The sequence below is a fragment of the Cynoglossus semilaevis genome, chromosome 8 (genome assembly GCF_000523025.1).
Source record: "Cynoglossus semilaevis isolate Cse_v1.0 chromosome 8, Cse_v1.0, whole genome shotgun sequence".
NCBI classification, from domain to species: Eukaryota; Metazoa; Chordata; class Actinopteri; order Pleuronectiformes; family Cynoglossidae; genus Cynoglossus; species Cynoglossus semilaevis.
In genome coordinates this window covers 1,304,518-1,319,493 of record NC_024314.1, presented here as the reverse complement: position 1 = coordinate 1,319,493, position 14,976 = coordinate 1,304,518, and the positions used below count along the sequence as shown (strand labels likewise).

General features: G+C 41.5%; 1 protein-coding gene across 1 annotated transcript in view; it reads left to right on the top strand.

The window, feature by feature from the left end:
- The first annotated feature begins 3,176 nt into the window (after positions 1–3,176).
- Positions 3,177–14,976, top strand: part of dnmbp (dynamin binding protein) — a 34,481-nt gene continuing 22,681 nt past the window's right edge. The window contains exons 1-5 of the mRNA XM_025057372.1: positions 3,177–3,514; positions 6,511–6,612; positions 9,787–9,941; positions 10,620–10,742; positions 12,095–14,266. Coding sequence (XP_024913140.1) covers positions 9,797–9,941; positions 10,620–10,742; positions 12,095–14,266 — 2,440 coding nt within the window. The 5' untranslated portion in view covers positions 3,177–3,514; positions 6,511–6,612; positions 9,787–9,796. The remainder of the gene's footprint in view (positions 3,515–6,510; positions 6,613–9,786; positions 9,942–10,619; positions 10,743–12,094; positions 14,267–14,976) is intronic.

Here is a 14,976-nt window from a genome sequence, read left to right as displayed (position 1 = left end):
CCCTCTGTTTTTCAGTGTAAACCAAATGTAAGAAGAAAACACAAAAAATATTAAAGAAATGCAGAAAAAGGTTATGTAACTCAACCTGAATTGACCTCAAGTTGACCCATGACGTGTGATTATCATGATCATTTCAAAGACAGTTATCAAAGCAAATAAATATGTGTAATATAAAACGAACGTCCGAGTTCATAAATATGATGCAGTATCATTTTGACCGATAGATGTCAGTGTTGCTGCACCATCTTGATGTCCTTGGTCAATACACTGTAGAAATTGTTTTCTCTGTTGTTGACCTTAGACATTTTCCGGTTTAATGATGCGTCAAGTTTGTATGAACTACTGAACTATTTTACATCTCTTTTTCTCCCTATATTAAGTCATGCCTAATAATGCGGAGTTTCCCAACAAACTTGTCTGAGATTTATGTCACTTCTGCAAAAAAAGGGAGAGAAGCCAAAAATGTAGACACATTTTCATATAAAAATAAAATTGATGTATTTTTAAATGATGTTTCTCTTGTAACACCACTTGCTAACAGTATATTTGGGGCACCGCTAGGGATTTTGTGGAATTTTTATGGAAATAATTTTTACTGGGTATTTAGCAGAGCAAATTTAAAAAGTGTAGTGCATGACTAAACTGAAGAAAACATCATAAACATAAACACAACAGCCACAGAGACATTATACTTACTGCTCAAAACCAAGAATAGGAAATATGCTAGGCTAATCGAGACAGTCAAGTGAACTTTGTAACGTATAAAGTAAACTCTCCAACAGGAGTGGTCGTCTTGTTTTTCATGCGCCACTCCAAAACACAATAGAACATTGAAAACAGCCCCCTCTGTGACGAACAGGAAAAAGGAAAAGCGCATTTCACCTGGCAGTCGATGAATTTATCACAGTGTTACCCAGGTCGTAACTATATGCACAACATATTATCATTGTTTTACAATAGACAAGTGAAGACACGAGGACCCACAGTCACATTTAAAAAATGACTCACAATAATCATCCAAGTCACTGAATCACTGACATCAGTCCCTCTGTGAATCTAGTATTTTCCCATAACCCTTTTCATTTTATCTCTGTGATAACACTTTGTCATAGCCGAGGCTTCCCAAAAGAAGCACAATTGTGTGTGTGGTCTCTGACTGCAGAGCATTGTAGTGTTGTGACGATTGACTGCCAGCAAATACTGAAAGACAACAATGGACTTACAATCTGCCCTTTAATGAAAGCGGCCTCTGTAGGAGAGGAGACAAAGATGCATTATACAAATCTGGAGTGTGTGTGTGTGCTCCTAGTTGGTCAATGAAGCCCACCACTCTGTCCTCGGAGCCAGAAATGTCCTACAAATTGTACGCACACTGACTCATTGAGTAATGGTTAGTTAAAGATACGTCAAGTCATTTGATGTCCACCCAAGCCTGTTTAAATTGGCAAATACGTCTTGTTATTGGAGAAAGATATTCTTTTATTTACAATTGAAATGCATGTTTATTGATTTATCTTCCATTTGTCACTGTCATATGCATCTGTTTAAATAATGTTCTTTATTGATGTATTAATAAATGTAGATAATTAATCATTTGTACACAATACTGTATATGTTTTGGGGCTTTTTGTTACCTGAATTTTGTCCTCATCAACTGCCCTGATTTCCACTTCTTTGAATACTTATGTCCCACCTGTATTTTAGGAAACAGCTGCAGCTGCAGGTGGGATTGCTGTCGACGAAGAGTCCAAAGCCAGCGCAGCACTTGTCCTAATTTCCTGTTGTTGATAAATGACGCTTATAGAAAAAAAATCATTTCTATTTGTCATGAGGCATTTTCAATGACCATAAAGAAGAAAATATGGTACAAATTCAAACTAATTAATTACAATAAATCAATAATAGTTTTCAGACACATTAAGTAGAATTGGATCATTCCCCAAGGCCCACCTGATGATCACTCATGGTCACAGAAATGTGCCTCTGCACAGCGGTTGTGAACCACTTGTTTATACAGTATCTGGCCAAGGCTATTGTCCCACCAAAGTCCTTGTGTGTGAGCTCTCCTATATCTGTCAATTTTCCGTAACAACTCACACACGCAGAGCCATCCAAATGCCTTAGCTTCCTGCTATTGTTCTGCACAAGATTTCACATGAGGAAGCTGTCATTACTGCAGACACAGCAAAAGTAGGATTTCGTTGTTAAACACCACAATCCATAATGACTGTGTCTGACAGAAGGTCCCCCACTGACAACCGTCTATGCAAAGACTATGATTTTCACACTCTAAAAAGCTTTTCATTGTCCTAAGGAGTGTAAAACGTGGCAGTTAGAGAAGAAAGCCACAACAGAGAGGGCTGGTTATGGCTTCCTGCTGCTTAAAGTGTATGATTACAGATAATTAAATATTTCCCTTCCTTTCTCAGAATGGTGTCTTCATCATAAATATCGAAAGGTTAGGAAAAACAAAGGAATTATGATAGGGACTGGATAGACAAACATTAAATGCATGTAAACAAAAGTATGAAAAAATATTATTTCCTTTAGGAACATCTGTTTGGTCTGGGTGGGGTGGACACTGCAAACAAGTGCTGACCTGCAGAGGAATGAGGTAAACACTCAAAACTAAACTAAACTGTTGAGATTTTTGTGTGCAAACAAGTGCTGACCTGCAGAGGAACACTCAAAAAAAAACTAAACTGTTGATATTTTTGTGTTTTTTTAGTTGTTGTTTTTTTTTCCGCATCCAGTGAAACAGAGCTAAGATTGGTGGATCTTACTGCCATCACAGTATGTTGAAACATTTTGTAAATATGCTCGTAATTTTATTATCTATAGACATGTATGCTTTTCTAAAGCATAATAATATATTTAATGAATAAAGTTTACATAATAAGGAAAGCTTTCTTTAAAAATTTTGTGAAAATGCAATAAAACCTTGTGTATGTAAGAATCTGGATTTTAAATAACGAATTTTCGTATATTATTATCAACTGAAATTAATTAACTGCTATAATGTTTTCAGAATTTATTTTAGTGCCCTTTCGATCGCCTGTTTTTCACGTGCTATACGTCGCATATTGCTTTAATTGGTGTATTAATACGTATGTACATACTTTTAGTCAGGCAGCAGCGTGGACAGCCACGCGTCACTGTGGAAAAAAGTGGGTGGCGTTCACTGTTTTGTGTGTGTGTGTACATGGTGAGAAGAAACTGCCGTTGAGTGTCTGTCTGTAACGAGATGACAGCTGATTCTTCCCACTCGCTGCGTGCCCCGTCACTCGCCACCTTCACGCTGAGATAAAACGCTCGTTCTCGGCAGGACTGTGACGAAAGACACGGCTTCTGAATAGAGGGAGGTGAAGTGTAGCTTCTAGGAAAAAGTTGTGTCGATACGAGAAAAGCAGCAGCTCTACCTCGACCACATCAGCAAGACTGGAGGAGTGTGGATATCTACTGGGACTAGCTCTATAAGCCGGACACCACTTCTGGATATTTCAACAATACACAGGTAAAGTAAACACTTTAAACGTTTTTCCAATTAGGGAAAACTCATATATTCGACATTTTTTTTTGTAATAGGATATGGACAACATTGTCAATCCCAGCACTGGTGACACATTACACAGTAATAAAAATGTAATTCCAGTGTGGGACACATACAGACGAGTCTATGACACGCTGCAGGTCCTGTGAGTCCAAACAGTGATAGCAATGAACATAAGTGCTGCGGCACAAACGATCTCCATGTGTGTTGTCACCTGTGAGACTGTTGCTGTCAGTTGTCCCATCATCACAAATCACAACACACTGTGCTGGAGTGTTTCCTTGGCTGTGTCTGTATGTCCTTCCACATCTTTTACACACACAGCCTTGTTATTGTTGCATTTTAAGTCAATACAAACTTTGTTCCATTAAACAAAATGATGACACATCAGATGTGATGTAAACAAAGGTGCACTTCATAAAATTTCACGTTAAAAGCTTGTTATCCCGTATCCCTTCCCTATGTCCACTATTTAAGACAATTACAACTCTAATTAAGTCACTGGGAATGGCTTCTCCATAAACTTCCAAAGTAAATGTTAGATATTGTGTACAAGAGAATGTACAGAATCATCTTTTGGCACATGAACTGCATGGAAAGCAGATTGCATAATTCCTAACAGAGCAAAAAAGCGTTTGTATATTCGTTATCCCACTTTTGTATTTATTGCTTAGTCAGGATTTCAGATGAACATGAACATTCCGCCTGCTGAATAATTCAAAGCTGGCAACAGAGTCCTATATCACCACTTGGTGACAAAGAAACGTGAGATGTTTGTGTCACTTGGTTGGTTTTATTACCTGGCACAAAAAAAAAACCACATCTTACACAATCTTACATTAATTCCAGTTAGGAGCATGCAGATGTAGAAGCTAAGTAAAACAGTTTGGAGAGAATGTAAGAAAGATTTTGAGATGGTTTCATCATACAGTATACCGAGGTGAGATAGAGGACACGTTTGACGTATTATTATTTTGGAGATGGACTTGCCAGGAACGAGTGAAACTCGGTGATGTAAGACAAGAGAGGAAGGAGAACGCGATAGAGAGAAGTAGGATTAAAAAAAAACAAGTTGACAGTAGAGAATAAATAGTTGAGTCTTTCCTGTAGAGTAAACAAAAGGGATAAAACTCAAAAAACAAGAGAAGTGCACACTAGAAGACAAAACAAGTTCTCTTGCTGCACTCTGCAAGGTCCTGCTGTGTATCTGCTAGCAAAGCTGTAAAATCAAAAGCTTGAGTTCATCTCTAGGTTTAGGTGATACTAAAGTATACGTTTGATTATATAAATCCCACTCAGAGGAAGTTCGGGTCAGCTGACTGCAGCGGACGTGCTGTGTCACTGCAACCTAAATGTTGTGCTGCCAGTACATTTTGTACACATGTGACTAATTTGCATTGGTATAAATAGCAATCCAGTGAAAATTATTTTTGGATCATTATGAACCTTTGACTGTAAAAAAAGTTAAAGTCTTCAAATTGAGAGGAACCTGTGAGATTCCGGGCATCACTGAAGTTGTGGTGCCGCAAAGATGACGACTACGTCCTCATACAAATGAAGAAAAATCACGTTTTTTTTTCCCTCCTGTCAAACATCCTCTCATTTATTTGTCTTTTTCCACTGAGTTTCGGTGGATTTTCCGTTACGTTCCAAACATTCTGTAAACATGTCCTGATGCCATTCCTGCCACAGAAAGAATGAGAGAAAGAGTGAAATCAGGTTATGTAACAGCTCATGTGCAAACTATTAGGAATCGGCTCTGCTTCAGGGGTGCGGCTTGTCCTTGGGCACTTCTGGGGTCCTGATGGGGAAAACCCTCTGCCGTTCAAACACACTCACGTGTCTATGACAGTGCAGTCTGAGCTCTCTTCTTCAGTGGAAATATTTATGCAAAGAAGAAGCAGTTCCGCCCTGTGTCTGTGTACTGTACGTGTGTGTGCGTGTCAAATAATCAATTGATATTCAACACATGGATGGGTGGGCAATGTTACAGAGATGGACCCATTTCCCAGGATGCTGTCAGATGCGCCAGTGTAACTGCAGAGTAATGTTTGTGTACTGTACAACGTGTTCGCATGCTTTTGCAGACGTTCCTCTCCGTGTTTACCGTTCACGTGCCTGAGCTTGGTTTTCAAAATCTGACATCTTCGGTTTGACTCAACTTGCCAGATGTGTAACGTCAAATGACTGAAGAATGAGCAATTTTTTTTTGCCTTCCCTTTGAGTGTAAGCCCATCCATCTGGCAGAAAGGGGCTCATCCAAAACATTTCACATGGTTTCTGTGTGTGTGTGTTTCTTTTCATCTCATCCAGCTCATGCTCCAGTTTGTCTGTGCAGAACTCACTCAGTAAACACTCAGTTAAAGAGAAACACATGACTTGTGTTGACAGCTGTCGGTGTCTCGCTCCCCCCCTTCTACCCCCTTTCATTACCCATCACATGTGCTGATACAGAAGAAGGCGACAGATGTATCACAGAGCTGTGCGGCCTTTGTCACCTGCTTTCTGGAATTCTTGTTTGGAGGTGGACTCTTTTCAGGGGACTCAGCGTTTTTTGGACGTTGTGGACGACACAAGGACAATCGTTACTAAAAATGTCAGCTGTCGTCCAGCTCACTCTGGAGGATTCTGACCATGTTTGTCTGACATTCGTACACAGGCCGGTGGCACCGGTGAATGGGCTGAATGGCACGTGGTCTGTGTGACAGTGCGTGTGCCCAGCGGGTTTTTTTGTGGGCTTCAGTTGACCCTGTTTAATAAAAGACATAGTCAGTCAGCAGATCCTGCTTCCTCTTCTCTGCAGCTACAACAACAAGGTTTTAGCACTTTACACTGGAACATTGTTATTGTAGAATATAATGTCATTAACTTTAAAAAAAAGTGTATTTTAATTCAAATATTGTAGTTTCTAAATATTTCTAGTAAGTATTTGAATGAAAGTGTTTTTTTTTTTTTTTTAGGTATTCCAAGTACAGCCGAGTGGCATAGTCTTGGGGTATTCCCTTGGGTCCTCTCTTGGTAGGACATGCCCGGACCTCACCTCTTGGAGATATCTGAACAAGGTAACTGTGGTCTTATACTTCTGGTATAATGCAAAAATATGAATTAAATCAGACATGTCAACATTTCAAAATCTATGAAACAATTTTAGTGACAATAATCCTGACATGGAACTTTTCTCATTTGCATTTAATTCACGAAAAACCCAGTGCTAACCACGAGGGCAAATGAATAATATCACATTTTATACTGGTAAACAGTTATAAAATCACTTTTTTTTATTTATTTATTTTTTTTCAATGTTGTTGCAGGTGGAGTATGTTGTTTCATGTTCATGTTTGTGTGGAGATTTGTCAAAGCATGAACTGTCTGTGGACCGCCACAGACAGTTCATGCTTTGTATCACTGACAGCTGAGACGCGTCTAAATACACAGTCTCTCTCTCTTTTCTCTTTTTTCTCTCACACACCCGCCCTTTCTGCTTCTTGTGTGTGCATGTGTGTGTCAGCTGTTGTCCGTCGAAGTGCTGCTACTTTCTTCACGACGGTGACAAGTGGCAGACACAACTTTCTTTCTCTATCCGGTCGGCCACTGCGCTTTTAAAATAAAATAAAAAATACACAAACATGCTGTAAAAATAAAAAGTAATTCAGTGTTACATTCATACTCGTCCTATTATCATAAGGTTTTTTCGAGGAAACCATTCAGTCTTGATCAGAGTCCTGTTGCTTATCAGTGCATCATAAACCACGCAAGAGTTGACACACCTGAAATGAAGAGCTGTCTGTTTGGGAAATGCATTTTTCATTCTTCTCAGGAATTACTGTGTGTGCATAAGTAACATTAGTAGAATGTCATGTTTTACTCTACACACATCAGCTACTGTGCTTCAACAGTTTGTTTCCCTTTGTCATAGAACCCTTCAGCCAGAGACAACATAACAAAAGGCTGTGCTGTGCTGTTGATATGTTCTGGAAATGTGTTCAGAGAGTGCTATAAATGCGTTTTAAAAGCAGTGATCTATGCCTTTCAATGTGCCTTTACAACATTCTTGATTTATATAGCTCTGTTCCTGCACCTCCGTCAAAACCTCAGTTTCCAGACCAGTAATTGTGTAATTAATCATGAGCTGTGTGTGTTGACATATTTAAAAATAATTCCCACCATAATCTTCCCTCACACATATTCAAAATATTTGTTGACAGAAAGATATTTAGAGATGGATAATCGGCTAGCTAATGCTACGTCGTACAGACTGATCTGTGTTGTTGTCTCGTTGTCAACTACCAAAGCGGGGCACCGAGCCCAGGCTTCCACTAACACAGTAGCAGAGCTGTAAATAACACTAAGGAGCTTGTCTGGCTGGATGAAGATCGGTGGATTAACTTAACTAGCTCTGCAGTGACTTTTCTCCGGGATCTTCTAGACGTTGCACAAGAAGGAGAGCTTTTGGTTTCAGTGTGATGGTGTTTTAGTGTAGTTGAGTGACACAGGTACTCATGTACAGTGTGTGAGTTCCGACTTATGGAGATGTGCATGGGGAAAACGCAATCTTGATATGAGTGGATCGAGACATGAGTGCTGATGTGGAACGGACTACACTCCTATCTACGGGATAGTTAACTGTCCATCCATCCATTTTCATCCGCTTATCCGTTACCGGGTCGCGGGGGCAGCAGTCTCCATGACCGCCACCCAAATCCCACTGCACCGTACCAACCCCCCTGAACCTTCCTGCAGGTGGTGAGTCCACTGGAAGGCGCCAACTGCCCTCTTGCCCAGGAGGTGAACCCTGGAGTTCCACACCAATGACAGAGACATTGCCTCTGGGCCAAAGCGCCATGTAATTAACTAATTTCAAATGATTTATTAGGTACAGTCTTAATGACATGACACCTCCCTCCCTGTGTCTCAGATCAGTTAATGTCTTGGTTTATGTTTCCTTGTGGTTTTAACACTGTGGTGTTGATTTCACAACCTTCCAGACACCTAACAGTGTGCCAAGAATTGAGTTCAACAGTATCGCTCAGCTTTCATTAAGAAGTGAACACACACACACATGCATGCATAGTCTGCAGGTACTTTGAGTTCCATCTCCTGGTTAACCTGAGCTGCGTCGCTCCCCAGACACTGAGGCACTGCGCTGTGCTGGAGTTTTGTTCCTCTCCCCCCTCTGGCACCGTGAGCCCACTTCAACAGAGGCCTCTTTGACAGTCTTCTCTTATTTCCCAACTCTTTCTCAGCACTTACCTCTACACCTGTGATTAATCTGACATGGGGGAAGATGCACAATAGCCGGAGTAATATTGATTAAAGTACATTCTAGTGTTTCATTGTTATGTGCTTATTATAGTGATATGATTATTGTTATTAATTATTTTATTGTGGTTGGTGTATAAGACACTTGCAAAGTGATTTCTAATGACAAAAATGGCTGCCGATTAACAAAACAAAACCAAGTAAATAAATAAATCAGTATTTGTTATATAAAGTGTTAATTAAATATGCAGGAATTTGGGGCCAGTGTTGGTAAACAGAATGTAGCTCGGCCTCCCTCTCCTGCAGGGAGAGGAGGAGGAGCAACAAGCTTTGTGTAAAAGCAATTGAAATTCTCTGGTCCATTAGCTTAATTTCTGTGAAAAAACAAAACAAAAAAACAATCGTAATCAGTTAAGCGATAGGCAATATTTAGTTAGATAAACAACAAATCCCATGACTTATTCTAAACAGTATTCCTGGAACCATCCAATTCGGTTTGCAACTAGATTCCAAAATTGTGAAGATCAAACTAAAAAGTAAAAAAAAACAGAAGCTTGAAGTGGAAGTGTGTATGATGTGAAATCTGTGAAGTGCACTCTGGGTAATGATGAGTTGCGTCAGCCTGAATGAACTAATCTGTAGCGAGGGTTCATCTGTAAAACCTGGTTCCTCCTAGGAAAGCAGGAGGGACGTTAAGGGATTTTTTTAAAATCCTTTTTAAGTACAGCTTCTTTTATTTCCTTCTTTCTTTGCTTCTCAGTTTCTTTTCTTTCTTTTCTTGGTTTCTCAGACTAACACTCCCCTTTTCATGTGAGTGCTTGATTCTTTTTTTTTTCCATCGCTGTAAAGCCACTCCTGATTTATATTGTTAGAACGGGAGTGTTAGCTTTAAAAAAAAAGAAAAATAATAAAATTCTAAAAATGTATTCCAAATGTATTTTGATTTCATTTTTTTGTTGTGCTGTGTATCTGTACAGGTGATGAGTAATGGAAGCTGGGTCACTGGTGCGAGCCGTGTTTGAGTTTCTGCCCAGCGTCTCTGAGGAGCTGCCCCTCTTCACTGGTGATGTCATCGAAGTGCTGAGCGTTGTGGATGAGTTCTGGTTGCTGGGAAACAAAGATGGCGTCACAGGTTTGTCTATGTTCAATGAAAGAGGAGGACGATGTTAAATATTTCAAAAGCGTACGGCCGGCGGTCTCAAACTCAGTTCAGCGTCAGGTTCAGGCAGAGGCTTGAAAGTCTGCAGTCTGATAAATATATGTTGATGGACGATCCCTAGTTATCAGAGCTAATGCTTGACATTTATAAAACTATGCGTCTTGCTACTTTAAAGTGAATGTTCGCTGACGTCGTATGCTTGTGCGGAACAGTGGATTGTCAATTTTTAAGCGGAAAATGTAATGCATCTGATGTTTCCAATGTGTGACACAATCTGTGACCACATGCTGACGTGACACAAGTTTTACGGCAGTTTCTGTGCCTGTATGCTGTAGCTCTAAAAATATTAAGTATGAATCACTTTGCTTTGGTCTAGATTAGTCATCTCGAAAGAGTAAGAGTTTTTTTTTTTTTAATTGCTGTAAAAAAAAACTACACAGCATAACCGTTCTGTTTTTAATTCTTATGTTATCTTACTAAATTTGTTCTTTGAAAATCCATGTGCCTGTGTGTTAACTTTAGTTTGGTCTTACATGTATGTACAGAGGGCAACAAAGTCAGCGTTTCCGTCGCCGTGAGGAAACAGAAGATTCTCTCACCGCTGTGACTGACGTCACCTAACAGTGTTTTTGTTCTACGGTCTGCCCTCAGGTCAGTTCCCCAGCACCTTTGTGGAAGAGATTACCATTCCCAGCACCAAACCTGGAGACTGTCTCTACGTATGCATCAACGATTTTGCCTCAGCGGAACCTGGAAAACTGTGTCTGAAGAGAGGTATAGACGCAGTTCTGGCTTTCATGTGCACCTGGAAAACTGTGTCTGAAGAGAGGTAGTTCTGGCTTTCATGTGCGAATTTGCAAATATGCTCCGGTGTACTCTGGCTTTGCATGTTGACAGCCTGTGGTTTAGCCACAAATATTTGATGCAAATGGTACCATGGCTCGTTTGCATAGGTTACAGAATGACCCTGCATCTATCTGAAGGTCTCTGTCTTTTAATTAGCACTAACATCTGGTAACTCTAATGGGACTTGTTCTCTCCCAGCTTAACGCTACATGTTGATGTCGCTCCGCTCAGGTACGGTACAGTGTGTTTTTTGTGTGGTAGTGCACTAATTAAGTCTCAAATCCCATGCCAAACTGTGACTGTTGCCTCGTCTCCGTTGCTGCAAACTAGAAGACTTTTCATCTGGATCAACGACATTTCTATTTCTTTTCCAAAAAGAAATAAAACAGCATGAAAATATATATTTGTTTATTACAGTAGAAGTTATTTGCGTTAACCAAAGCAAGAAAAGAAAACTGCAGTATCACGAATCACAAAGCATTCATTTTCAATTGTTTTAAAACTGTCCACTAGATGTCACCAGAAACCAATTCGAAACTGACTGCCGCTTGCTTTGTAGAGATTCTAGAGATTTCAATCATAGTTCACTCACTGTAGGTAAAGCCACTAGATGTGGCAATAATTGTAGTTATTTTATACATATATATTTATATACAATATATGTATGCATGTACATGTATTGAGTATTATTTTCTTATTGAAATCTTAATCTTATTGTAATGAACAATTTATTATTTTATTCAATTTGAATTTAAACCAGACAAAACTGGTATTTCTGTCCTATTTTACAAAAATAACATTTTCTCCGGTCAAAGCTAAAGCTAAGGCTTTCCTGGGCACCCGAGGGTTAACATGTTCATTTCCAGTATCACTTTCAACACCAGTGTTGGCAACAGTCCAGTTTTGGTCTTTGACACAATAGGAGGTGGAGCCGCAGGTCTTTGGTATGTGGCCTGCGTGACCCTGTCGATGACCAGACAACATTCCTATTGTTCTATATGCTTCTGTATGTTAGCCGCAACACCGACTGAAGTTTGTGATAATTAAGCTAACGTTATTTCAGACGATGACAGTATCTTAGTTTTTACAACCCTCTGTATGTGCTTGGCTTTAGATGCAGTCATAGTCATAGCAAACATTTATACAAAAATATTTTAAATATTTTTGTTCTGCCCCCCCCACCCCTTTGTTGTGTTATTCCTTTTAATTATATTCATATTAGTTTAAGTGCACAGAAGACCATTTGGGGAAATCTGAAATTTTCATTCTTGTCTTTCCAGGTGATGTGGTTGTTGGAGAGGCAGGCCCATCGAAGAGCGTTGGGGAACCATGGCAACGTGGCTGTAACGCCTGGGGCGTCCGTGGTCTCTTCCCCACATCGTGTGTTCAAGAGCTAAACCTGTCTTGTCAGTCAAAGCAGCTGTCTGAACGCTCCGCTCAGGCCCATGCCTCAGATCTGCCACCTTATGCCCTGGGCCAGGCACGCGCCCTGATGAACCTCCACGCACAACTAAATGAAGAATTGGATTTCCGTGAAGGGGATTTGATTATCATCACCGCTCTGCCTGAGCCGGGCTGGTTTGAGGGAGAACTTGACGGTCGCAGGGGAATCTTCCCTGAGGGGTTCGTGGAGGTCATCGGTTTGCTCAGATCTCCACAAGAACCCGAGGAGTGCCAGTATTTACACAGTGACACGCAACAGCTAACGTACGAGGACCCTTATGATGCAGTAGAAGCGCCAGAGGAGAGCATGGAGGAAGGTGAGGATTTTCTGGGGGAGGAAGAGAAGCAAAGGGAAGATGTAGCTGAAGAAGAAGGTGGAATTTACGGTGTGGCATTGTATAACTTTCGAGCCATGGAGCCCGGCGAGTTGGACTTTGATGTTGGCGATCGCATCCGAGTCATTAGCACTTTGGAAGATGGCTGGCTGGAGGGTGAGCTCAGGGGGCGGCATGGTATTTTTCCTCATCGGTTTGTCAAAATGGAAAACACTGAAAATGCCGAACAAACAAATGCAGTCGAAACAAAAGAAGAAAAAGAATCGAGCTTCGCTTCTGAATGCAGTCCTGGTCATTTGTGTCCCAATGGATCAGACAGTGGTCTATATAAGGACCATACAGTGTGGGACCTGGATTACTTTGAGAGGACTGAGGAGAAAGGTGTGCCAAGTGAAAACACAACCCAGACTAACAGCAGAACACCGGAGAGAGAAGAGGCTAAAAGGCCTGACTCTCAGCCTCATAGACCTGCCGCTGTAGAACAGAAAGGACAGGAAAGACGTAAGTCCATTCCTCCAGCAAGACCAAGGCTCCCGCCACGTCCTAGCCCACCTTCACGTAGTAACCAGCAACATAGCCCATCTTTAAACACAACCCAGCGCTCTAATTACACTAACGGTGACAAACGAGTGCTGCAGCCCAAACGATCTCACAGTTTAACCCTGCCTCACACTCAGCGTGGCTGGTCCAAAAGCAGCAGACACTACCAGAGACCAGCACCAGATGTTGGCACCCGCAGCAACAGAGGTGTCAGTCAGGAACTGATCCACCTCATAGAGGACCATAAGCAGAAGCAGTTAGCTCCCCATGCTAATGGCAGAAATAATGACGTGATGACGGGCAGTGCTTATTCCCCTCAGACAGTTCATACCTCCAATGGATTAACACCGAAGTCCTTTACCTTTGAGTCGCTGGCAGCAGCATCCACCGACTTGGAGGCAAAACTCTCCCAGCAGCTTTTTGAATTTGAGAAAAGTTTGACGTCATCGTACAGCGATGCTTGCATACGTTCTGTAGGGGACCAGAGCCGACAATCCCATATCTCCCGACACTACTCGATTCTAGATTTCAGCAGCGAGAGGGACATCATCCGAGGCTCCGCACATTCCCCTGTAGACGACCACGTGCAATCGAAATCCGCTTCTTCCACACTCGAGAGGCGTCGATCACTACGCCCTCCTCCCCCACGTCCGAGAGCTCTTCGTCCCCCCGCCCCAGCGTCATACAAACCTGCACGCCCCGCTCCACGTCCTCCTCCGCGCTGCCCAAGACAAAACACAGCTCCCCCAACCTGCCACTCCGCAACGAGCACCCCTATGTTCTACACTCCCGATGAGTCGGCCTCACACCAAACAAGAGAGGGACATGCTGAGTTTGGTGACCCAGCTTCCCAAGAGCAGGACAGTCAGTCCCAGCTGGAAGCGGAAAACACGCAGGAAAGAGAGAGGGAACTGGAGAATCAGAAACGAAGGGAAGAGGAGGAAAGGTCCTGGCTACTGCTACGACTACAGGAGGTGGAGCACGACATGGATGCTTATGCTCACACAGCAGAGGAACTCCGAGCCATGCTGGAAGAGGAGGAGGAGGAAACGGCCCGCATGCAAGCCATGGAGAATCTGGAGTTCTGCAATTACACCTTGGAGACACTGGCCCTGGAACAGCAGCAGCTGCAAGGTAGGACTGGTAGAGTAAAGATGGAATGTGTTTACATTCATAATATAGTTTTTTTTTAATTGTGTTTGGCTTTGGTCATCATTTAACTGCAAAAAATACTTTTATAAAGAAACCTTAGCCTTACATGGCAGCTTCTTGAGACAAAAAACATCTCACATTAAAGGCAAAAAAAATCACAATAATTAAAGTAAATAGCTAAAGTAAATTAATGTTTATTGTTTACATTAGTAATAGAAAGTGCTCTGTGTACTGTAGGCGAATATTTTGCTAACCCGCCCTCGCCTGTTGACAGCTGGAATTGCCTCCTGCACCACCCTGTGACCCTGCCAAGGAGTAAGCGGTAGAAAATAGATGGATGTCTTTACTGACAGCTTTAATTGTTGATAATGCTGCAGCATCACTCAGATTCAGTAGAAAGAAAAAAAGTTCAACTGCAGATATCAGTGTCAAGCATCATCTGATCATCTGCCTCCATCTAACTCTACCACCTGTCTCCTCTATGGAGATAATTTAATAATTTAACATATTTCTACTGTCACTCAAATGCACTATAAATCTAAAAGCGCTCAGATCGCCATTGGCCAACCGTAATTGGCTGAAATTCATTGACTCAGTGTCTGGTTGCTTTCTGGGTATTTGGCAGCGCAGTACTTACAGTAGCACATAGGTACGAAGGGCATTCCGGCAAACAGCCACAGGCTAAGCAATGC